Genomic DNA, 26,128 nt, shown 5'->3' with positions numbered 1-26,128 from the left:
TCACAAAGGGTGTTTGTGGGCACTTCGAGGAAGTTTGGTAGGGGTTGACGCTAAAGCGTTCAAGCCCTGACCCTGTTTAAGATGAAACAAAGTTGTTCATTTTGCCAACCCGTTGAAGCTACAGATCATTTTCTATACACACAAAAACTAAGGGCCGCCAGTCATTTCAGGAACTGTGCCACGCTATAATGCTATCTTTTAAAAAGCTTAAGCTGGTCTTCGCATCATTTGAATTCGAAAAATAATGGTCCAGTTTATTTATTTGAGACTAAATTTAGGCATCTAAACTTTTTTCTTTCGTCTATTGCTACGAATGGCAAGGATAAATATGGATTGAAACTTAGAAAAATCAGGTCACATTATTTTGTAATACTTTGGGCCGATCTGCACTGGCAGACAAATTTGGAATGGTATTTAAACATTTACTTTTATTACTCGAAAGCAGGCACTCCCATCCGTCCTTACTTAATGGAAAGAATGATGGCTTTACAAAAAAATGATTGACAAGAAAAACACATATCGTTTATTTAGTCGATTTTTTCCAGTTCTTACCCGGGGTAAATTGTGTCTGTGGCGCCTTGATGATTGTCCCGTCTCAAACAAAATTTGTAAAATCACGACAAACCATTCGCATTTGTTAAGCCTCGTGATGACAGAAAATTTGTCTAATTTAAAAACAGCGTTTTAATGCAGATCGGCCCTATTCCAGGAAAAATCGCCAACAAATGTTATGGTGAGAAATCTCTCATCAAATTAATTTGATATCTTCTTCATAACTCTACAGGAGCATTTTGTGTATGGGTGCACGCACTAAGTTATTACTTTCGAACATGTAGAGAACTAACCTAAGGGACGGAGCATTAGAATAGTTATGGGGGGAGGGGAATTTTCGTATGAATGTATGAATTTTTTTTTAGGTCATGTCATGAATATTTTTTAGGATTAATTGACGTGCATGAATTTTTTTTCATTTAATTTTCCCTTGCGCGAATATTTTTTTTGTACTTCGCCCCCCCCCCCCCCCCCCCGATACCTTTTCTAATGGTCCGTCCCTAGAATAGCAATATATGACACATGACAGAGTCCCTTTGAGGCGCCCAGGGTTATATAGAGAACAAAAAAACTGGTTTTCTCGTTGTCTTAAACAAAGACAGTGCAGTTGACTTTCTTAAAAACAAGAAGAAAGTAATAAAAATTTTCTGTTCATTTCCTGCTATATTTTCAGCCAGCAACCTAAAAATATTCTGTGACAGTCTTCTCTGCTACGGAATTCAAAACAAGGGACGCAACCATTGTACTGTACGCTAAAGGTCCGTGAAATGTTACCCAACACGAATGGTTTGTACACGTGGTTTTCCAGTCTTTTGTTTTTTGAACCAGTGATAAATTCGCCTGAAGACAAAGTCCACAAATTCAAGTACAGTCAGGCAGCTCATTCCCAAGAAAAGACCAAACGTACCACCCAAATTTCCTTGTAGAAATAAATATAATAATAGTATGATTAGCACTTATTGGCAGTATATCTAGGAAAAGGTCGTGGTTGTTGATCGGAATCTGTACAACCAATGACTAAATGGAGTCTAACCGAATAATTTCTTTATTATCACTGATTTGTTGTTTTGGTAACCGTGGTCTTACAAAATGAAAAGATCACATGATACGAAACTGGAAATAAGTCATATCACCAGTTGAACTACGTTTCTGTTAGTTTACCCGAATTACAAGCCCACGACAGATGCTGGAAACCACCAAGATGTTCAAAAGTTGTTTCTACATCCCATGTCTTGGTGGCAGTTACAACGTAGAAAACGTAACCAATAGAAAGGTCAGTCTATTGTTTTTTGTTGTTGTTGTTGTTGTTGTCTGTTTATTTTTAAATTTTTTAACACGGTGCAAGAAAAATAGAAAGAAAAGCACAATTTACATAGCTTCAACTAGGACCTCTTAACATTCGGCGCGTAGTGACAAATAGAATATTGGTGAGCTACGAAAATCTTCCAAATTCATCTTCCTTTTTTTTACTGACCTTTAGGTTACATGCTCTAAGAAGCCACAATAGAACCTACTCTGGGCCTGGAATTTAAAGTGTGTATACCAACACATTAAACAGAAGAAGAGGTAAAACAATGTTGGCCAATTCCATACAATTTTGAAACAAAATGGACGACGCATTCTTCTCAAGTGCTAAAGAAAGATTTTACAATAACGGAATTATTTTTTGCGTGTTGATTGGCTGATTTTTATGATCAATAAGAGGACAGACACATATTTTTTTAATTAATGCAAGAAGCAGTCATTTGCAGAACGAATGCCAAACTTCGATGTTTTTGTTTAGTTTAGTTTCGTAGAAGCTTTACTTTCTGTCTAATAGGAAAAATCGTCAGATAGCTCTGATGCACGACTTGCATCCGGTTTGGATACCATACGAATCGAAAGGCTCATCCGACAAGCAGAGGGAACTAGACAAAAACGCCTAGTTTCCAAAAAGTGGAGACGACCTGCTGGAAATTGTACAGCTTCAAAACTGCGATTCAGATAGGCTTTTGATATTCATACGTAGTTTTAAAGTAAAAAATACTGAGAAAATATTCAAAATAAAGACATTAATTGCAGTACTTTTCTTTTGACAACTTTTGACAACAGTGTTTTTCTGATCCTTCTCTCCGAAAATAATAAAAAAAAACTTTCTGTTCAAACTTTGAGAAACTTTGTAAGTACAGGGTAAGTTGAATTGCGTGTGAAAACCACCTTTTGGTTTGATTGTACGCACTTTTTATAGCTGAGTGGCGTTCACGACGAAAAAAAAAAAAGACTTGAACTAAGGTAAGCAACAGCTACACGATTTCTGATCGTGCTTTTGGGTTAGCAACTATTCAAAACTGCTTACCTAGTTGCTCTATAGACAGCTCAACCGTACAATGTTTCGACTTGTTCGGTTATTTTAACGGCTCCAGAATCTTTCCTTGGAGTAATTTTTAACCTTGGGTTAGTTTACGACATTACACTACCCCAAAATGCCTCTATTTTTCGAGACAATAAACGTCACTAATCTCATTCTTGTGCTGAAGTTTGTAAAATAGTAAATTCCTATTTTATTTAGGGCAGTGGCGTGACTGAACCTGTCAAATTTTTAGCCAATGAAACTCAATCACTTACCTGTCTTCAGTAGCCAATCGCCAGGGCGAGACACGTTACTGACAATAACATTTCGCTAGTTTAAAGAATCACAAATTTTGTTGTGTTTTCTTCATTTTTACCGGAAATTTGACTTTTTCCACCTTTTGTTACTGTAAAAAACAAATTGACACCAGTTTTTTGTGTCTGTCCTCTTATCTTTCAAAATTCTGTTTTTGACGATTCATAATGGTTTTTTAATTAAGCATTGCTCCTTTGGTATTTATACTTTGCAACATGCACTTATTTTCTGACTTGATAATAAGGAGTTAGTTGAACGTCGCAACTTTGTCGTCTTTTTAACTGTTTCATATGAGCAACATTTTAGCTTAGTATATTATATCTAAAATGGACAATGTCAGGATGAGTATAAAAATTGTCACAAAGTTCGTGAAAAGCTCCAGTATATGAATTATATTGTAGTAACTGCAGTATTCCTCAACCTTACCCATATTGATACGGTATTAAACTTTTCATTGGCATACCGTATATTCGTAATTTTAATGACAGCTTTACTAACCAACTAACGTCCATGGTTGGTAAATTGGCGTCTGTTCAATGACATCGTAAGCAAGATCGTCAAAGTATAAATCCAATGAAATAATGTTATCGCTGCGGATAAATAAATTTTATTATTCTTTAACCATGCCTTTGGTATTTAAGGCTGGAAGCAATGAAATAAAGAAATGACTAAAATATTAAACCAATAAGGAGAAAGGTACGTCGGAGAATAAGGCAGATGGTCTTGAAATACATGGATAGTGGAAAGGCTGACTAATTGTGTCGGGTAGTGAAACGCATGAATTGTCGGAGGTTGTCAAAACAATTAGACTGTATTTCGATAAGAAGTACTTACTTTATAAATTCTTCCCTCTCATGGTTGGTCATGTTCAACAAAGGCGCGTAAATACCTCGACCAACTGATGAGCTGTCGGCTTCATTAAGGAATTCCATCAGATGCTCAATCAGAGCTTCTCTCTGTAGTCCACCATATGACAAAGACACCTCGTACTCAACTTGTTTACATGCTTCAGGGCAGTTCTTTTCGCACACCTTTTTATCTTTAGACTTGCCAAACGCCTCTACAGAATATATGGCAAAATGATCAAAACGTCCTTCCACAAAAAATATATAAGATGGAAATATTCTGGTCATTTGATTCATAAACAGGGTTATCTTGTATAGCCTCAGAAGCCGTGACTTTCACGCTCTAGTAACCATCGCTCCTTTTCATTTTATTTCTCAAACCTAACAGTGTCTATTAATCGTTTTCATTTATCTTTGAGAAGAAAGAAGGAAGCGAGTTTCAAGTACTGGGCTCATCTGCCACCTTAGAAACGGTGGATCGGAGCCCAAAAACACCGTCAGGTTAGAATTTTTCGTAACATGCAGGGGCTGCTTTTTGAACCTCCGATTTCGGCTCTTCCTATCATTGCGGAGCATAATTCCCCAAGTGATTAATTTTGCACCCACGAATCGATAATGTGAGCTAAGTTTAGACCTATATGAGAGATTTAGTTTTAATTTTATTCTACTGGTGAAGCGTACGCGTTGTTGCAGCAATAATCATCATCCTGCTTATTCCTTGGTACGGGAATCGCATACTCAGTCAGTTGGTATTACGCTTGCCTGAAAAGACAACGGTGTCTTACCATCTGTTTCAAGGCCTCTGAGAAAGTTAACATTATTGCCTTCAGGAAACCGTAAGAGAACAGGTATAGAAGACCGCGATCTTCATGCCTCTAACTGCTGTAAAGAGGGACAAAAACGCCCAGAGCACTGCCAATAGCACAATTAAAAGACGGTGAAGGAAAATGCCCAGCAGACAACTTAAATAAAGACCGGCTATTGTAGCTTGTAGTATACCCTTGTCGCTATCCTTTCGTTATCCCTTTAATACTTTGGAAGATAGCCAAAGTACCATAACAAAAAAAGAGTGACACGAAGTTAACCCGAACCCAACTGCCCTATATACAACAAATGGAACCTACAAGGGGAAGTACAATCCATCAGCTTCAAAATCACGATACTGCCCGTGACAAGATAAATTGATTTGAAATAAAAATATAAATGCATTATCCAGTGAACACGAACGATTCTCTCCCTAATGATCCTATATGTGCCTGCCAGTCCCAACACGTTTCTCATTTTTGCCTTTCTATCCGTAGATCAATTTTATTTTCAACTCTCACATCGAATATGTAAAAATCATTTGATTTACTAACCTTGGAATGGAAAAAGACACAGCATCGAGTCATTCACTGCACAAATCGGGCCACTAGCTGTACAACAAAAAAACTGAGAGATTCAAAGAAAAGCTGACGTATATCTAGTTGAGATCTATGTTCCAGCTCTTCAGCGCTATCAAAACGTATAGCAAATTTGTTACAACAGTCGAGAGATTTTTTACCACTTACTATACTTGTATAACTTGCGCATCAAAGTTTATGTGCGCGACAAAAGGTTAGAGACTTAACATTCCTTTATATCAGTTTATATAACCAACCGAACGTTTAAAGCTTAGTTTGACTAGGAAAATGAAGAGATCCATTTGAAACAAAGATCAACGTATATTCCAAGTAGCGAAAATCGTCTATTAGCAAAAGCTAACTTACGATATGTTTGTTTTCAGGAATCAATGGACCTTTTCGGTTTGTGTACGAATCAAGTGTTTTCAAGGGAATTTACCTTTTGTTTTCTTTTTTCATAAACTATATATAAATTATATATATATATATATAATTATATATTATACACGTGGACAGGATGACGTGCGAAAGAGACAGTTCTTTGGGGTAACGTCACATGGTCCGAAATGGGAAATCAAAAAACAAAATCAAGGTATAAAGAACCATAGTATACTTAAATAAATTACCGTTAACTTCAGGAGGCGTGCAGCCACATTTCTTGGTAGTGTAATCGTCGCGACATTTTCTCAGACAAGCTTGTTTAGTATAGCTATAAAAGGGGTCAGTATCGCCATTGGTTTGATCTGTGCAGTTTGTTGCATATGGCCACTTTAAGTTACTTATCTACAAAAATAGAAAAGCCCTTAGTTTCACCATAAAAACCATGGTACTAAAAGAGCTCTAGGTTGTTTTTCTGTGCTTCTCAGGGTTTACGTACAGACTATTGAAATGCGAGGGATTAATGCCAGCAAGCAATTAACGCGGTCTTGCTGGCTGTACAAAATAAACAAATACCGCTCAAATACAGCAAAAGGCAGAGCTACAGTTTCAATATGTGGGTTGCGGGAGGGTGTTACCTGAGTACTTCTTACATTTCTTTTTTAAATTTTTAAATTATTAGTATTAACTTGTTAGGCCTTTTATAGGTGAGGCTCCGGGGGAACCCTAGCCTACTCTATGACACAAATTAAATGATTGATTGATTGATTGATTTGAAGACCAATCAAGTACCACTATTTGCCGAAGGTCTCTAATTCTTAAAAATTAATCAAACCGGTTGCTATGTTTTCAAAAAGCAACTGAAGTTTTTGTTATTAATACTAAGAACAACAGAAGCAATAATAAAAGTTTTAAAATTATTTAATATTCCAACAGCGCCGTGAAAAAATCGAAATTTCAAAGCTTTGTACGGAAGGATAACACGAACGTAAGTTAACAATTATATACAGTTAAATCTGGAAAACTGAAAAAGCCGTAAAAGTATGAAAATTGGCGTTATACTACAGCATGGACACAAACCATTTAATCTGTAATTTTCCACGGCGCGCGAATATTAATCGCAAATTTAACAATTTTTAAGAAATCCTTGTTCTTGAGACATTTATGGCAAAGACGAAACCCTTGGGAGAAGGAGTTTGTTTGACATACAGCTGCTGTTGTTTCGTATTTGTTAAGAACACTTACTTTGAACTAAAAATCGTGAAAACCTAAAGATAATACTAAAAATACGTGTCTCTCGCAGAACCTCGCAGAGCTCCGGAAAAGGGCGAGTACTAGAAATAAAAGGAAACAGAGGGAAACGAGCCCAGAGATGAAATAGGAGGAATAACAAACATGTAACAAAATGAGACTTGGTCGAATATCAACGAATAATTCCAAGTATAAAGCTAACCTTTCTCCTCTTAATTGCGCAGACGGTTGACATTCCTGGTTGAATAATAACTCCATACCCTTCCATAAAGGGAAAAGCTTTTTGATCGTGTATCAGTAGTGTGAGCCCCACTGACGCTACAGGATTTTTGAGGTAACTTTCTCTTTCTATATTTAGTCGAAGCTTTAGGCCACTGTCCTTGCCTGCTAGTGTGACATTTAGAAGTGGATGACCGTTTTTTCCCGAATTAAACGTGTAGCACTGGCCATAAGAAATGCTCGCTTTCTTGCTAAAATTCTTCGGGCCACACGCCTCTCCATTTAAAGAGCACGATTCAAAGGTCGAGCCTCGTGGTAGCAGCATCTCTTCAATCTGATGACTGAAGAGCGCGTACAGTTCCATCTCCTCTTTGACTTCTTCGGGGGAATTGGGTCGGTGAAAAAATTCGGGATTCCTTTCTTTAAATTCTTTCGTTAACACTTTTGGTGACCTTGCCAACAAATGGGACAAATCCTCAATGCTCTGTTTGAGCTGCTCTTCGTTAGGGGTTACATGGAAGACAGGGCTGTACAGCTGTCGAATTCTTCTTGTGTTTGCAAGGTTACACAGCGTCACGGCAGGAAAGGGGGGCTCTCGGCCATCCTGAGAGGCTGTCTCTCTTTTTACCGTCGTGTGGAATGGGTAGCTATAAAAAGCTCTCACAGATGGAAACACTTGATAAGCACAGAAGGAAAAACACGAGACCATAGCTATATTCCAAACTACACGTCTGGAAACGTTGCTGACGAACAAAAATCTTGCACCGTGTAAAGTCGTATCTTGGGCGAAAGACTGAAATCCCTCAGCGGAATATTCATGTTGCTGTGTTTCTTCATGTTGGTTTCTTGAATCTTCTGTTGTTGAAAAGTCACTTTTGAAGCCTTCGTTTTCAGGGTCTTGCTTATTTTTAGACATAATATTTCGGTTTTTTGGTGGTCTCTTTTGACTCTTGGTTGATTCCTGTCTCACTAAGTTGTCTTTCAGCTTCTTAATACTGTGATTTTACAGAAAGAGAACAAGTTTCAGACAACTTCAGGCTGCCTCTGAAAGAGTTCTAAATCTAACATGATTAGTTTTACAGTTCGTATAAATAATTAATTCTGTTTTTCTTTGATTTAAGTTTATCTAGTTAAAATTTGCGAGCTTACTAAACTGAACGAATTTTAAAGTACCCGCTTTGTCTTTTCAGAACCATCAAATATTAAGTACTATTTTTAAATTAATTAATTATTAATTTCAAAAACTTATAAGGCGCAAATATCTATATAAATATATTCAAATGCGCCAAAATTGACCCTGGGTCTTCATTCAAAACAGTCTGAATAATTCTCTGCTGAAGTCAATATCGGATTTGTAAACAAAAGTTTTTGTATTTAATTTATCCCCTGAAACGCTATTTGTTTTATGTCTTTTATACCTCTCAGGGGCACCTCGCAAATGAATAATTGATAATGTTGACAAAATGAACAATACGAACACTTGAATACTGATAATGTTTACAAAAACCCACAATAAGGATAAATTTGATGCCCACATATACTCAAGATTTGATATGAGGTTGGTAATTGAACACGAAAGTTAACGGTACAAGTGAATTCCTTACATCTACTTAGAATAAAGCGGAGATTGTCTAAAAGCTCTTACAGAGCTTGATTGATCTCCTGCCTTGTAGTAATGTAATAGGTTACGTGTGTACATATGAATGTATGGTAAATAAAGGCACTTCTTCTTCTCTCTAATTTTTCCACAAAAACAAATGAAAAAATAAGAGGTATATAATTATTCATCACTATTTCTTAAATTCTAACATGCAAATGAAGACTGCCGGCTACTGCCAACTTTCAAACGTTTTGGCTCTTATAGTGATAATGCACGGGATGTTTCGTCTTAAGTTTTATGCGAAAATTCATTGTTTAGCTTGACAATGCGGAAAGAAAAACAGTTTGCAGAGTACAGTTATTTCATTACTTAAAAATTTCTGCGAAAAATTATAGCTTTTGATTGCTTGCAGAGTATACGTTGACTGTAGCAGCTGTCAACGATGCCGGAAAATGTATTGAAAGTCAATACCATATTTATGAGGCCTTTACCGAGATCACATTGCAGAATTAGAAACCCTTTCGTACTGAAACACGTATGATGCAATAAGCTTTTTCAACAAGCAATCAAACCAATAATGAACGGATCCAGGAGAAAGATCTTCGGCCTAACATGTGCTAACAAGTGTAACGAACCAGTCAAAGAAAAAAAGGAAAGAGGCCAAGAGATAAGGTTTGAGTTGGGCAAAACCCTCCAAAATTAGAATTTGGTTGAGTAGGCGTTCATTTCGGTAGGTTAATTCACACGAAGCCTGCCAGCAAGTTTCGAAAAGTCCCGAACAAAAGAACTCCCTCTCAGGCTTGCCTGTTCCCCAATTAAAAATGATGCCCTGGCATAAAATTCCAAATTTTGTCGGCAGGAGCTAAACCGACATGGGCTTGATTGTTCCCAAACCGGTAACACAGAGGCAACAATATCCGACAGTCCAGGTCCCTTTCCATCTTTTTTTGTTGTGTTTATGGATTATTTGAGGATATGATATATCAAACACGAGACACAGTGTTTCAAGGCATTTAAAACACCTCTTAAACAATATGAAGTATTTCAAAAAACTTCAAGGTTTTCCGATCCATATTCCAATAAAAAAATGTACTGTCCAGTATATGATGCTGACTTTCGAGGAAAAATATATGGTGGAAAGAGAAAAATTTAGGGATCCAAAGACAAGTTGTTTATAATCGGTATATAAATACCCCACGATGCATGAATTTCTATACGTTCGGCTCTCAATTATCTGGCAGTTGAGAATGATACTTCAGTACTTCCGTCATGTCAGCTGAAGCATTTTCAAATCACCAAAGAGGACGGATCAAGCGAATTCAGTGTAAAGAGTGAATATATTCCGTAATTCCTCGATTAAACGCCGGACGCCGATTGAACGCCGGTCTCGAAAAAACGCCAGGTCAAAACTGCCGATTTTTAAACTGACAAACAAGAACCAAAAACTTTTAGGTCGCCTTTTTGTAGATTCTTAACATGTTACCAAAGTAGTACATGTATTGTAAGGTTATTTTGTTTCTTTTTCGAGGTGGTCTGTGACTTCATTAATTTGAGGAAGCATAAACCAACACCAATGTCGTCATGAAATTCTAATCATGTTAAACTCTTCCAATAAGGAGGTTTGACAGATTTAAATTTATTTGTAAATAGGTCACGTCTTGATTTTTCATTGGATGAAAGAAATAACAAAGGCGTTCATTGGTTACCTGGGTTTTGCAAAACAATTTGTTTGGATGCCAAGCATAAACTCCCCAAGGAAATATTTGTATAACAAGCCAATTCTAACAGATTTTACTGAGATGCCAAGTCATGACGTCATTGTCTTTAACATATTCCACCATAAAAAAGGAGTAAAACATTCATACTAGACTACTTTCTTCTGAAAAAAGAAAACGCACCGTTCTTTAAAACGCAAATCTTTGGCAAAACGAGTCTAAAGGTGTCTCCATGCAAATATAAAATTAAACGTTATTGCTTATCCTGCCCGGAACCAATCCTTCTTTGAAAAACCGACTCTGGTTCACCAAGCTTTGGAAATGCTTTTCAACTACAGTCGAACCACGCTATTTCGAACTCGGTTAATTCGAAGTCCCCACTATTCCGAAGGAAGATCGAATTCCCTTGGATTTACCCTTATGTTTCCAGTCATTTACTATCAGCTATTTCAAACTCGGTTATTTCGAATTCCCCGCTATTTCGAACTCATCGTTCTTTCTCTACACCTAAAAACAACCACGTTATTTCGAACTTGTCAAAAACAGAGTACGTACATACGAGGACAGCTGGAAACGTATTGCATTGTATTTGAGCTCGTGTTGCTTAATTAATGACTTAACAATCCTTCACTCACCTGCAGCGCCCTGCTAAGAAATTCCAGCTGTGTTATTCAATTACAAAACAAGACGCACTGTTAGTGAACTGTTCTTCCGGCTGAAATACTCATGTATGAACTCTGCTGTCTCTATTCTGATCATTCGACATTGTATTTTTATTTAATCAGTGTCTTTCTTCATACTGTACTGTATTTATTAAAAAATGATTCATTGTTACGAATTTTACTCTTCCTCGGTTATGTCGAAATCCCGCTATTTCGAACTTTTTTCCATCTCCCTTGGGACTTCGAAATAGCGGGGTTCGACTGTATGCCTCAACTTTACAAAAAACCCAGGTAAACCAAATTGCTGCGTCGAGGTTGCGGCGTCCCAGGTTTAAGTGTATAGCGTAAACCGGGTTTGACTAATGGTAACACCAGGTTCAATATACTTCGAATATTTCTGTCTGCTTCTCTATAGCCCTGTTCCCCTGCATAACCAGGTTTCAGTTGGATTGCAAAACGAATGAAACGTTTGTGTACACCTAAAATCATTTATTTAATTCCGAACTAATTTCAAGATTTTCATTTTAATAAGCCTAGAATTTAACACACTTTTTATAGCTGATTAAATGTATGTTGTAATTTCCCAGTCGTTTGGGTCCCGCCCATTCTCGTACATAGGGCATTTTTTTTAAGAAAAATAACATACTCTGCCACTCATCTGGAAAGTATACCATGTTATACCAAATTGAATCTATATTGTAATACACTCATCGTTTGGGCCCTGCCCCAAAATGCATTTTCGCACCCACAAGCATTTTTTTAGAAAAATACACCAGTCTGCTGCTTATCAAAATACTTCACACCTAGTTGATTCTATGCTTAAATACCCTCACCCTTTCGGCCCAGTCCCATTTTCTTCTCTCGACCGATGAATCGAGTCGAGTTCTTGGTACTGAACCAGAAAGAAGCGGGCTAGGGAAAGACATTGGCCGCGTCTACATCACATATTCCTTTGCCGATCTACCGCCAGTCCAGATATATCCGATCAAATTCCAACATTTCTAAAACTTCCTGCCAGTAACCTGGTGTTCTTTACAAAGCAGAGCGAAAAGCAAATTAAATATGTTTTCGATAACGTCGACGCTTACAATTAATTCCCGATACCACCCATGACGCCTATGAATTGCCTGGTGATCAAGTTAGCTTTCCATCACGGTTCAGACTAGCTGGCGGCAAAAAGAGAAGAATTTCCTTTAGAGATAATTATTTTTCAACAGACTGTAACATCGTTTTGGACATTTTATAACCATTTACATGTTTTCAACTGATCCTTCACCAATCCAGAGGTTTATTGCACTGGCGAAAAGGAAACGGATATATGTGGACTTGGCGTTAGGTTTCGTTTGGCATTTTTTATTAAAAATAAGGAAAGCTAACAGCATAACCGTCAATAAAACTTGGAATATATCTTAAAATATCCTACTTACGGTAGACTAACAGTAAAACATATAAAGCAACTACAACTAAAAGGCCCTTACAATGATGAATCAAATCTTAATGAACTGGGTTAAATAATTATTTCTAAAAACAAAAGAAAAGTTTTCAAACGTTGCTTAAAAGTGGAAACAGATTCAGAGTGAAAGTAACCGTTGAAATCTTTTACGGATTGGTTCTGTATTATAAATTGTGTAACCCATATATTCAACATTATGTACACAATTTTAAACAACTTGTCAAGTAGAAAAGGGGGTGCAATCCTAACTTTACACACTTGAGTTTTCAAAATGTTGACAGCAAAAATCCTTCATAAATAAGCGTAGAGAAACCATAAATAACACGTGCAAATCTAAGTGCGAGGTTGTAAGCACGTAAAGGCTACATGAAAATTACTCACACAAACATGCGACATGGATAAAAAAAAATATGATCCTTTTTAAGAATAACATGCTGGATTTCAAAACCACTTAAAATGAAATTTAGTTTAAAAATGTTAATTTTGTATCAGAATATTTTCCAAAAATCTTACCATGAAAATACTACCTAAAGGCAACGACTGAAAAAAATAGGTATGTACATAAATACTTCAATGGAAACATATTTACTGCAAAATATGCAAGCAGTTATTAAATATCTCATGCATAAATAACTTCCTTTTATCCAGCGGAATGGTAAATTTATCCTGCGCAATGTATGCTCGGCACAGTACGCCGGCAAGTCATGACTTCTAAAGTTACGAAATACACAGAGCCTTTTTATCTAACTTTGTAATAAACCTAAGCGGGGTCTTGGGTCAAGTTTTCTCCCAACATTCTGTTAAGGTCGTCCTGGAAAAATAATTCTGCCTGCTGCTACTAAGACTGTATACACTAGCCAAACGCCCAAACGGCTGGAGCTTATCCCGGTTTCTTTAGCATGAAGAATGCCTAGGAGTATTGCTACTCCCCTCTGGACGGGATGCTAGTCCATCGCAGGGGATATACCCCATCAGTAATTAGCGCTACTCATTTATACACCATTTATATAGTAAAGTTCCTTGCCTAAGGAAACAACGCGGCGGGCGAGGCTTGAACCCCGGACCTCCAACCAGATCCGGAGTTGGAGGCGTTAATCGCTCGGCGACACACGCCTCCACAAGATTGTTTAATAAGGACCCATAATTGACAAACGAAACAAAGGGTGGATTCATTTGCAGCAAATGCTATTTGCCAATTGAAGGAATTTGGTTTTGGAAAAAGATTAGGAGATTATATAGGAATAATGCAAATGCCAACAAACAAAGAAGAAGTCTCCTCGCCAATGCTGTGAGTGAATCCTCCCAAAGGGAACTCGACTGTCGTGACACAGCCCCTTGAAATTGTGTTTGGGCAAACAATTTAGGGATCTGTAACAGTGGCCCGTGGACAGCGACATGAAAAAGAAACTATTCGTTACATCAATAGCCTGAGCAGCTAGATGGCTTTGTAAGAGAGAAGCAACGGAGGAGGGCGTGAAGCGAGCAGTAACCTCTCGCGCTAGCCCAAGCCGCTTTGAAAGTTCGGAATACACTAAGCGACAAGTTGCAGCATTCCGTCGCAGTGGCAAATAATTTCGAGTGTACTGGAGATTTTTGTGAAAATCTGTCTCCATAACAGAATTTTTTTTGTCGCGGTAACAAGTCGCTCAAAATCAAATTACATTAACAGACATTCTCCAGTATACACGAGGCGATTTGTCGCTGCAACGTGTCGCGCAACTCGCAGCCAAAGCTGTACAAAAGGACTGACTTGTCGCCCCGACGAATTGCAGCGATATGTCGCGTAGTGTGTTCGAACTCAACAAAACCGCCACCTAAGCAAGGTATTATCGCCATACCCACAACCAAAAATAGAACAAAAATGTAAGACCATTTGTCTAGACCATCTCCGCTGCTTGTTTGTCAGTTAGGAGGGATTGCGTATCTGGTATTTGACGGTAAACGCCGCTGTCGAACGTGAAGGATAGCGGCGGTTCGTATATTCGAGGTGTCTGAAAAGTAAATCGACAATAAAAGTGAATAGGTAAAGTGCCCCATGACATGGCTGCCACGTCGGTTTTTATGTAAGGACTAACAAGGAGATTTTCGAACTTGATCGAGGGCTCCCGTACACGATCGGAAATATTCCGATGTTGCTGAGGCTGGTCAGTATGGCGGCAGTATCGTTCTCGGTTTGCTTTGAACGAGAACGAGGCGTCGTTTGAAAAACCCACATCAATAAATAAACATTACCAACAAGGGCAACAGTAAAAAAATATATTTCAGTTTTGTAAACGATTTTCGGTTGTGTTGACCAAGGATAGAGAATACGAAACGGATTAACACTTTAAAAGTGAGATTGGTGTTAGTTTATAATTCTCTTTGCAATTGTTAGAAAACGAATAACACTAACTTGTTAAAGCATTAGAGATCTTGTAACAATAACTAACTCAAGCTAAAGGTAGACATACCACATCTCCTATCTGTTCTTCTAGAGGAACGATGTTTTCTTGCTGTTGAGACCTCTTTTTCCTTTCTCTATAACACCACCACACAGCAACAGCAGTAACAAGCACTGATGCCACAGAAACCACGCTTACAATCATCGTCTGATGGGACTCCGGACTCCCAGATGGCACCTGATGGTCTGGTGTGCCTACAAAAACGGTCATTTATTTAAAAAAAAAGGATGTGAATTATTTTTAAAAAACAACAGTGTAAGTAGTAAAATATCACAGGAATGCGCCCTAGAATCGACGACGGCGACGGCAGCGAAAACGCCACTTTGAAATAAATTTGCGTTTTTTTCAACTTTTTTCGCGCTTATTCCAATTCGCTGAAAATGTCAAATGTAGGCGAATTTCCCTGGAGTTGATTTCTTAGGGACCACATTCAAGTTTTGAAAGAAAAAGAAATTTTTTTTGTCGCTTGTTTACGTCCTCCATAAAACGTGAAAATAGGGATTTTCAAGCCAAAAAATGTACAAAAAGCGTGATGCACGTGCAAAGTTGTTATTTTCCTAATCAAACCTATTGCTTTTTTGACGTTCTAGATGCCGTCGCCGTCGTCGTTGCTATAGCTTCCTATTAGGGAACTTAAGCACCAGACGTTCTTGGTACCGCGGACGCCAACCAGAAGTATTTTTGCAGCATGACAGCCATTGCGCATGTCAAGACGTTCTTGAGCTGCGGTCACGGAACTTCAAAACGCGAGTTCTTCGGTTGAAACCAGAGGTTCAAATTCTGGGTTCTTCGAAGAGTATTCGTCACACAAAAGTAGGACTTCTTCGTCTGAAATCATGTTTTCTTCGTAAGAAAGAAACGAAACTTGACGCAAATCTTTGATAGACATTTTCAACTGAATTATTCTGTCGGCGTTCGTGATGGTTTCACGTTGTTTTGCTTGATGATTTGCATTTGTCTCGCAAACCGAGTCCCCGATCCAGTTCTGCGTCTGGTGCTTATAAGTTCCCTTCTGTCTTGTGGCCAACGGCGACTTAGTTTTGCCCTTGGCCTACTCAGAGATTTATAGTTCCCTACATTGTGTCTCTGAGTACAACCTTGATATAATAACAACATGGATAAAAAGACACTGGGTCGACAAAGACCGTCTGTTAAAAAGGAAAATCAAATATACTAATATGAGTGCTTTTGAGGCAAAAAACAAACAAAGAAACAAACAGTGATCCCTTCGAGGTATTCTATTAGATTTTACGCACTGTCAAAAAAAGCATGCAGCACAGCTCAAGGCAAATATTACGGATAACGTGAACGTGGTCGCTATGAATCACACTTTATCGTATCAAATTATTTTTCACCTTCACAATTTCGAACACACGTACAAATGTTACACACTCAGTTACTTTGCTGTTGTTTTTTAACAAATACTAGCAAGTAACTTTACTACTACGTACTGGAGAAGATTCAGTTATAATATCTTTTCTTTATTGGACTGCGACGAACAGGAGGCAACTTTCCCTTTCGAGTGACGTATATCTTGGTTATACTGGAATGCCACGCAAGAGGACATTTTTCAATACAAAATTTGGCGATTCTCTCGTTTGTGATAGAAATTGCATTATTCAACTATTTATTTTCAGAGAGATCAAAATTTTAAGTTGTTACCTTATAACTATTTTCTCAGATTACAGTGGACCGTCTTTCCAGTGAGGTTTCACTTGAAACATTTTACATGAACCAGAAAACATGATAATCTGTTATAGTTTTGATTATTACCTTTGAAAATTCATTATGCTTAAAGTGTCTCCTTTCAGTTCCAACCTCTTGGCCAAGTTACGGCGGACATACTTTTGAAACTACTTATAATGGACAGAAGATTATTGCAAAATTACCTCTTTTTTAGTAGAGAATTATGTTAATGTTAACTTTCATGGACTTTTTCCTATGGTTGCCATATTTGATGGGTACAATAGACATAACAAAAAGAACAATAAAGCACTGTAATTCGTCTTGAAATATTTTTAGGGAGCTTTAACAACGACGACGACGACGGGAACGAGAACGGTTAAAAAAGCAGTATGTTTAGTCTGGCAAAACAACAACGTTGCACGTGCATCGCGCTTTTTTATACATTTCCTTACCATCGCTACACGACGACAACGTGAAAGTGCCTAATTTCACGTTTTGCGAAGGACGTAAACGTAAGAAAACGACTTTCTTTTTTTCCTTGAACTTTGATACACTCTTTAAGAATTCAACTCCAGAAAAATTTGCTAACATTAGACAAATTGAACGGGATGAAATAAGCGCGATAAAGTTTGACCCAGCGCGAATACAGTTTTTACTGAATCAGGTGAAGTTTTCGTAATTGTCGCCGTCGTTCTTGCTTAAGCTCCCTAATGTATCAGCTACCTGGTTCACTTAACAATTCACATTTTTCACAGCTCAAATTCCTGGTTGCGTTAGGACCACATCCTGCCTGCGTACAATACTGCACCGTGGCGAGGTAACTTGAATGAATACTGAGGTTGTGTACAGTGTATGTCACCAACGAACCATTAAAATCCGCTGCCAGGGGAACAGAAAATGAAATAACAGGAGCACCAAACTGATTTTCATCCTGATCTTGTGAATCACTCCATAGTTTGATAACAGACTTGGTTGGAATTCCATTCCACTCATGCTCTTCACTAGCCTACAAAATAACGTTCGAGACAATTGATCCTATTTCTCCAGAATAAATAATCTACGGCTTTGTGTCCGGGCGAACTCCAAGATGTGACCATTTCAATAAAACTTCCCCGCAGTAGTATTACATACCGCATGGTACTTAAACCCATTATGCTTAGTCTGCTAACTGATTCTGACTTTTGCCCGAAGCCTGTGGACCAGATCCTCCTCCCTTTCGAATGACAACCACTCTTGACTGGCAGAACTTTTAGATGGGACTATTTAGTCTTTCAGCATTTTTTGCGGATTTCCTGAATTCTAACTCAAACTTTCTCGGGAGACAATTTAAATTGTGGACAATTTTTCAATACATATATTTTTTACAATCAATGTAACTTGTTTCTCATTCATTTGAGGTATACGTTTAATTAGCTGAATTATATACCTTCCACTTTAGAACGGCACTGAAGTATCTGTCTCCACACGAAGCCTCACACGGCTGTAGCAGAGGCTGTTTTGAAGGAGCTGTCAGTAGCCGGGTGAGAAAATAAAGAGGAGATAAATATGCGTGGTTGGTTAAACGTTATGTTAAGTTCAAGACCGTCCCATAAACTCATCTACCACTTGCAGATTCACCACAATCCACTACGTTTGACCCCGAAATATTACATACATGTATAATTCTCAAGGGGCGATTGCATTTTGCGGTTAGTCCGAAAGAAAATTGAAAACAATTCTAGTGGAAAAGTGTGGGCGGAGGGAGGATGAAACAAAGTGCATGATAGCCAATGTGTGTTGACGAAAAGATTGAAATGGCAAAAGAAATAACTTTGTTTATGACGATGATCGTGGCTTAGGTAAGGGGTGATCATGGTGACGAAGGAAGGTGATTACGACAACGACGACGACGACGACGAGGACACCAGTAACGATGACAATGATGATGGCAGAGTTAGTGGCGGGGCGGTAACTACAACAGTGGTGATGATGGGGATGGTTAGTGACGATGACCTTATTCGAGAATTTTTTCTTTCAACGGAGAAATTAGTATGCGGTAAGGGTTACAATCGCATCACGCCTTTCACATTTAAAAGCTGCAATCTTCGGGTTTTACTTTGAATACTTCGTTAATGGTCTACTTGTGTGGTAACCTCATGAACGCTGCGTTGGCGTTGCCTGACTTTGTCTTAGCATGAGGAGGTTCGATTACCTTACCGGCATCTATTTTCCTTTACTTGAACTTATTTAGACGATCACTACCATTCCTCTATTTGAAAACTCCCCTTTGGAAGAGCTTGATGGAGGGTTGTCATCCGATTGACTGCCTTATAGGAGGTCAAACAATGAATGACGTAATTCATTTAGTTAGCTGAACGTCAGTTAGAGTTCTGTCGCATCCGGGTACTCTTCCGCATCTCAGTTCCTTAGCGATGGGAATGATTACGTAGCCGGCCGTGTCGGATCACGGTTTGTCACCATAGGTTACTCGAGACAGGCCTTGTATAGTAGGCGGTCTCGGAATCTACAAGAAATTACGTTAGAGAAAGCGATGAACTTGAGTGTCCCTTTCTGGTAGGAGGATCCGTATCCTCCCGTACGAATCCAAAAAAATCTTCACCAAAGCGTAGAAGGATGCCCAATAAATTTCTTGTGAGGCAAGGTTCTTTTCAGAGAACTGAATTGCGAAAGCACCTCGGTATTTGAAGACCACCAATGGTGGTTGAAGACCACCAAGGGTGGTGCACTTGGTTCACGGTGTGGAAGGCAAATTCGTAAATCGCACTTACATTAATCCTGAACATCCTCCTCTAGACGAAGCTGAGTGACCATAACTGAAGGTCACCATTTTTGCTTTATTAGCGCCCATCTCTTGCCATCCTAGGTGTTTATTAAATACGTTTCTCCACTGGTTAGAAAGGGAATGGCTGCACTGGACTACTAAGTTTAAATTAATTGGGCCTTTCTTGTGTGAAAACTGAACATCATGAAGTTGAGGGGATGATTTTAGCAATTGTCTGTATAATGCGGGAACATTCACTAGAGTGTTATCGATTCCTAGAGCTTCGATTTTAAATTATAGTCCTCGGCCCGGTTGCATAAAACACCCGTAACAACTACGGGTATACGTACGTGCACTCGTAACTTAAGTGAGTTGCATTAAGTCACTTAAGTGGTCCACTTAGGGAATTCAGTAAGTGGTTGCACTTACGATTTTCGTAAGTGTTCACTTAAATGTCGGTTATGCAACAGAAATTGCGGGTGTTGCATAAAACTTTTTTTACGGGAAAAATAGCTCGTAAATTTACGGGACCTATGTAGGTCCCGTATCGTTACTGTTTTTACTAAAGTTAACAAGATCTTTTACTGAGAAGTGAAAAAAAGTAATTTTTCTTCACGTAATTTGTTCTAAAGCGTTTTCTGATGTACAATTTAAGCCGACGTTGTGAAAAAAGAAGAAGAATTATCATTTTCAGTAGACATTGAAGAAAAATAACGATTGCATGCAAATTTCATTTTTTTGAGAGGCTTAAAAGTGTTCGAAACGACTAAAAAATTTCTTTACACTCACCGATGGTTAGCTTAAAAAAGAAGAGTCAGTCATTAATAAAGTACTGTATCAAAGTTACGTGAGCCTTTAAGTGAGCCCGTAAGTTACCACGTAAAACAGTAACTTACGAGAGTGCTAATTGCGTTTCATGCAACACCCGTATGTGTACCCATAACGGATTCTTAAGTGACCTACTTAAGTGGGCACTTAAGTGTAGGTTTTATGCAACCGGGCCCTCAATCCTCCTAGTCTTTAGGGGAGATCCGAAGTTTTAATCCTCTGCTTTGCTTTTGTTCAATCCTTTTGCCCTCAACTACCGCTAGGAAAGGCATGATGCTATTGTTACCTCAGTTCTCAAACTAGCTTGGACGAACTTGAGGAATTGAAAATAACTCTCATGATCTTCGTTATCGATGTGCTTATCGCAACTGGAAAACTAAACCTAAAAACGTTCAGTTAAAGAGAGTGAAATCTCTTTATAATCTTTCAACCAATACAATAAATTTAACAGAATTCAATTTGAACTCTGGCATATCGCAAAATCATTACACAAGTCGCAATATATTTGGCGAGAAACTACGTGCGTTTAGACCAGTATTTATTTAGTAGATTAAACGATATTACCTTCGGGTAATGTGCGTTGAAAGACTGGCCATCCCTTTATATAGTTAGGACCACCACAAGTACACAATGAGTCATTTACAACTGGCGTCACGCCAAAAACTTCACAACAAATAGTCACGGAATAGTTAGCCCAAGGTTTCAGACCAGTAAAGGTATACGAGTAGTTATGTTCAAGTGAAGGTAAACTCTGTTAAAAGCAAAAGTACGCGAGAATTAGAAATATGGTTATGAAACGTCCACTCAGAGGGCGCTGGGCAGGTCCAGTTTCAGTTTCTTGGCCAGGGGCGTAGCTACGGGGGGGGGGGGGTCCTGGGGTGCCCGTGACCCCCCCTCCCTGGTAGGCCTTTTTTTTGAGCAAACAACCTACAATATTAAGGTAGCGAAAAAGCCATGACAATATCTTGGCCGTAAAAGCCATTGTTGAAAAGTCCACTTTTTTAAAATTTGTTTTTTTGTGAAGTATTTTCGTCAACGGCTCTTGTCTTTAGTTAATATGGGCGTGGAGGTCGACATGACAATCTGGTGAGTAGCCTCTGTGACCCCCCCCCCCCCCCCCCCCCCCTTTGAAAACTCCTGGCTACGCCCCTGTTGGCCACAATTTTAAAATAATCAACTGGTTTTTCTTCTGTCATTTGGAGATTTAAGCTACGTTTTGCTTTGCCTGCGAGCAGTGGTTTCTCCACGCCGGGCGCCACGCTACGAAGGGAGAGATATCACTGCGAGCAACCGTTTGCTTCTTTGATCGACCCGTAGTCCAGCGCAAGGGTCGAATAAATTAACTTCGACCAATTAAAACCTCGCTTATAACCGCTGCCGTAATGCGAGTCTGCTGTAAATTTGCGCTCTTACAGTATTTATCGCGATTATTTCTACCCACTTACTTTGTCAAATGTTGTAGGCGAAAGGACCATATCCATGCTCAGAGAAAGAAATAAAATTTGGCCGTTGCTCGTTTACATTCTTCCTAAAACGCGAAATTAGGCATTTTCACGAAGTAGCCGTACAGAAAAAACTGTCGTGCACGTGCAAAGTTGTTGTTTTGCTTATTAAACATATTGTTTGGGTTTTTTTTGTAATTTTGACGTTCTCGTTGCCGTCAAATCGTTGGAAATTTAGGTCCCTGATGTTTCTTCCAAAACAAGAGGAAGTAATGTCATTGAACTTGACGTTTTGACGTAGGCGTCACGTGGACTTCTGTGCTCGATGGAAAAGCGAACGTTTGCTCGCGATGGTCTCTCTTCCTTCGTAGCGTCGGGCCTTGGAGATAACAGTGCTTGCAGGAGACGTTTTGACTAGACTATTTCAGGGACATATATATGCAAGTTCTAAAATACTCACGAGTCACGTTCTCGAAATTGCTTTAGTCCCAGGGGTAGTTAATCGCTAATCGATAAAAATCGATAGTCAACGATATCAATCATCGATGAAAATCGATTTCCGATATCAATCGATAAAGAAAAAAGTCGTGACTTCGATTGATGATTGACTTATGATTGTTTTATCGATTATTATCGACTAATATCGATTTTTATCAGAAAACATTAACTAGACTTTCAAAAAAAGTCTTCGTCGGACTTAATATGACTTCGTCGCTCGCTCGGCCGCTTTGGGGCCTAGAAAGATCGCTCCGCTTGTTTAGAAACTCGTGAAGTCGACTTGTGGCAAGTCTAAATATTAGCCAATGTTGTCTGTACGGTATTATTGACCATTCAGTCGTGATATTATGCAGTTGTTTTAATTGATAAAATACTAAAAAGGTTTGGCGATACACATTTACATAACAGCTTTCGCCGAACCAAGTACGACCCCTTATGCCAAAAGATGGCAGCGATCTGGAGATTTTCAATGCCTAAAATATATATCATACTGGATTGAATGGCGCAGGATTGAATGGACATGTAAAGATCTATTAAAACCAAAGAAACAAAAAAGGAACGCGACGAAGACTACGCTTGGAGTAGTCGCTGAACTCAAAAATAAAATGCTTTAAGCTTGAGCCGGTCCAGTGGATTTCGTTTACCAAATAGCATTGTCAAGTTCAGAATATCTGAACTTAACACACCTGGCCCCAGTTGTTCAAAAGCTGGATAGCGCAACTGGTTTCCCCAATACTTATCCACTGGATAGTAATTTATCTGGCCGCGGTTGTTCAAACGTTGGATAGCGCTATCCACCAGATAAATCACTATCCAGCCAATAAGTATTACGGAAATCAATTACGCTATCCGCTGGATAGTGGTTTATCCGGTGGATAGCGCTATCCAACGTTTGAACAACTGGGGCCTGGTGGATAGCGCTATCCAGCTTTTAAACAACTGCAGCCTGAAGATTATTGCTTGTTATCGATTACTATCGATAACTATCCACTGTTATCGATTTTTGCTAATCTATAAATTTTGCTCTCGTACATTGGTACATGGCAGCTAATGCAATCCAATGCACTTTGGCGGGTTAAAAGCGCCATGCATTCTGGTTAAAAGCGCAATGGCTTGTGATGAAAAGGCGGACATCGAGATTTTTCAAAGACATTGCAGTTTTTTTTTTTTTTTGAATTCTGATTATGCTACGCTGACTTGGAAACTTGAAAGTCGCATTTTCAATACTGTGTCTTGAAATTAGGTTTTGAATAGTTTGTGTATGCTTCATCAAACAAGTGATGTATACTGTGGCGAACGCGGAGGTGACTCAAAAATCTCTCTTTTCCCAAAGATATCTACAGACGTTTCCGACTTATTTGTTTCTCGCGCACCTAGATCGCAAATTAGTTGAAAAAATATATCATTTTGTCTGTGGATAGGCTAAATAGGTTTGTTTAAAGCGTCTATAAGACAAAAACGTTTTGGAACGTTACCTACTCTTTATCGAAAAATAACCAAAACCCAAAGAAATTTGAATGCGTCCAGTTATTTCTAAATTTGGTTACAAGTTGCTCTTCGTTATATCAATATCAGTTATTAACGTACTGTACCTGTATGCAGGGTGTTGATTGATGATCCTGCGGTTTCAGCAACAGTTTATAATCGATTCTCTGATCCTTTAGTTCAGGTGGGCGTTTCCAGTGCACAGTCAGCTCCTTTTTGTTTGTTGCAAGAAGTCGTACCGACTTTGGTGGAGGAACGAGGACTAGGGAGTAAGGCAATTTCAAAACCTCAGCAACTGCTAAACAAGATAAGCTAGATAAATGCGTTATGGACCAAGCGTGAGGTCAGGATGACTGGATATTCACCAAGTTCAATATAACCAGCAATGTTGACCAAACAAGCTTGGTTAATAAAGGATTTATTATATGGTCAACCACGGGAAATCCATAGCGGGTACGACAGGCCCATTTTTTTTCTTCTTTTTTAGTTTCAGACTTAGATTAGAGCGCAAACAAAAAAAAGATTATTCAAATCCATTTAGAATTCGTATATTTCTAGTTCTTTCTCAACCATTTGGAATTGAAACGATAAATACGTTCATACACTCCCGTAGTTCCCTCGAAAACCAAACCCGATTCCAGACCAAATTGGGCAAGACTATACCCGTTTTCACACCAAAAAGGCGCAAAAACCCTACCCGGGAGAGCTTTAAATTTTAAAAAATGTTGGACGACTACGAGGACGATATAATCGTCCTTTCTCACCTATTCTCTAAAAATAGACACCCTGGAAAGCTTCAATGTACTTTTTTTCACCACGAAAGTAGGCTTATTTCCATTTTGAAGGAGCTAATTAAAATAAAGCCCTCTCCAGATTGCCAAATTGATAAAATTCCTAATATTTAATAACTTGTTTTCGCCATTACAACATTCTCGCAAAAAATCGTAGTTGAATGATGATGACTAATTAGCCCGCAGTGCAGGCGTATAGCGCGTATTTTGGGCGGGCGAAACCTCGTTCGTGTTCGTAATATTGTTGTAGCCGCCATCTTTGATTTTATGACAGTGGAAGATTGGGGAGAGTAGAAATAGTAACCCTTACGGTAGGGACCTTGTAGGGACCTTATTAGGGACCACGGTAGGTGCGAGGGCGAAAGAAGGAAAGCGGGGAGGGGGAGGGGAGAAAAAACGACTAGCCCCATTTCCTCCTCTCTTCGGGAAGTTTCAACATGGCGCTTTCGCGAGCGTTCGCGTTCTTGTATTAGTTGTCCTCATCTTTGAATCTAAAGCTCTCTAATATACATAACAAGCAAGCGGGAGTACTCACATATGTCAGGGTAGTAACGCTGCGTACAGATGTGTCTGCAGGAAACTATAGGGGTTGTCACATTCACCTTGAAGTATAAACACAAATCGTCATTTTGTATAATACCCATAGTCCTACACTTCTCCGTGCTGTTGCAAATGACACAACTAAAACGCTTGATATGTGTGCTATTCTGTTTTTCTACTCGGTGGCAGCTGGCAACTGGGCTTAGATTTCTTTTATCGTTAGAACATCCAGCGTCAGATGGCCACTGGCAAGTTCTACCATACAGCAAGTCATATTGTACAGTTCCTTGAAATGGTATAGTGAACAATGAAACATTAACAAGTCCAGGTGGCAAACCAAAAGCAAACACGGAAGGTTTTTGAGGCATTGGTATAGTAAAATTTCCTGAAAGGGAAAAAAATAAATTTATAAACATATAAAAATAGTAGATATGTCAATATAATTTCTTCTTAGCTGGATGCATAAATAATGATGGGCATACATGTATCTAAGGCCTGTTTACTTTGTTCAAGAAACAAAAAACATTAGCTACAGCAGTACTCAGATCAAAATTTATAAATTTACTGGTTTTAAATTTAAGCTTTATTGTACCTATGCACAAAAACTTAACAAAAATCAGAATGCAAAATCTTTCTTGAACAGTATAAAAAGCTTGTGATTGTGTTTTCACAATGCAGGGGATAAAATTTTTGAATGCATACACCTGACATGATCATAAAACAAATAACCTACATGTAAGACATTACCCATCACCCCTCCCTGCAAATGTGTAAATTAACCCACCAAATTTCAAACTTTCCCTCCTGGATCCAGTCCCTAAGTAGTTTAGTCAACTAAAGGCAAACTAAGTTTTAGTACTCATATAAGTGATATATGCAAAAAGGCAAGTAAGAAAGTTGGTGTTCTAGTACGTCTTACAAATATGATTCCCAGAGAAGCCAAGTTACAATTGTA

At 38.6% G+C, this 26,128-nt stretch overlaps 3 protein-coding genes across 3 annotated transcripts; all 3 read right to left on the bottom strand.

Moving 5' to 3' along the window:
- Nucleotides 1-1,146: 1,146 nt before the first annotated feature.
- Nucleotides 1,147-4,329, bottom strand: LOC140934683 (acid-sensing ion channel 5-like). Its single transcript, XM_073384264.1, has 3 exons — nt 4,031-4,329; nt 3,695-3,786; nt 1,147-1,471 (listed from the first exon to the last, which is right to left on the bottom strand). The coding sequence occupies exons 1-3, from the start codon at nt 4,327-4,329 to the stop codon at nt 1,323-1,325; spliced, it is 540 nt and encodes a 179-aa protein (XP_073240365.1). The 3' UTR covers nt 1,147-1,322.
- A 1,015-nt stretch (nt 4,330-5,344) lies between these two features.
- Nucleotides 5,345-8,187, bottom strand: LOC140934682 (acid-sensing ion channel 2-like). The gene is made up of 3 exons (XM_073384263.1): nt 7,255-8,187; nt 6,050-6,206; nt 5,345-5,456 (listed from the first exon to the last, which is right to left on the bottom strand). The coding sequence occupies exons 1-3, from the start codon at nt 8,185-8,187 to the stop codon at nt 5,395-5,397; spliced, it is 1,152 nt and encodes a 383-aa protein (XP_073240364.1). The 3' UTR covers nt 5,345-5,394.
- A 3,511-nt stretch (nt 8,188-11,698) lies between these two features.
- Nucleotides 11,699-25,541, bottom strand: LOC140934681 (uncharacterized). Its single transcript, XM_073384262.1, has 7 exons — nt 25,169-25,541; nt 23,950-24,104; nt 20,982-21,168; nt 18,255-18,334; nt 17,552-17,834; nt 15,152-15,336; nt 11,699-14,692 (listed from the first exon to the last, which is right to left on the bottom strand). Exons 1-7 carry the CDS (start codon nt 25,539-25,541, stop codon nt 14,579-14,581), a joined length of 1,377 nt encoding a protein of 458 aa, XP_073240363.1. The 3' UTR covers nt 11,699-14,578.
- Between the last annotated feature and the right edge of the window lie 587 nt (nt 25,542-26,128).

Source organism: Porites lutea, chromosome 4 (genome assembly GCF_958299795.1).
Source record: "Porites lutea chromosome 4, jaPorLute2.1, whole genome shotgun sequence".
Classification (NCBI taxonomy): Eukaryota; Metazoa; Cnidaria; class Anthozoa; order Scleractinia; family Poritidae; genus Porites; species Porites lutea.
Note: the sequence above shows the minus strand (reverse complement) of the source record. Positions and strands in the feature narration are given on the sequence as shown.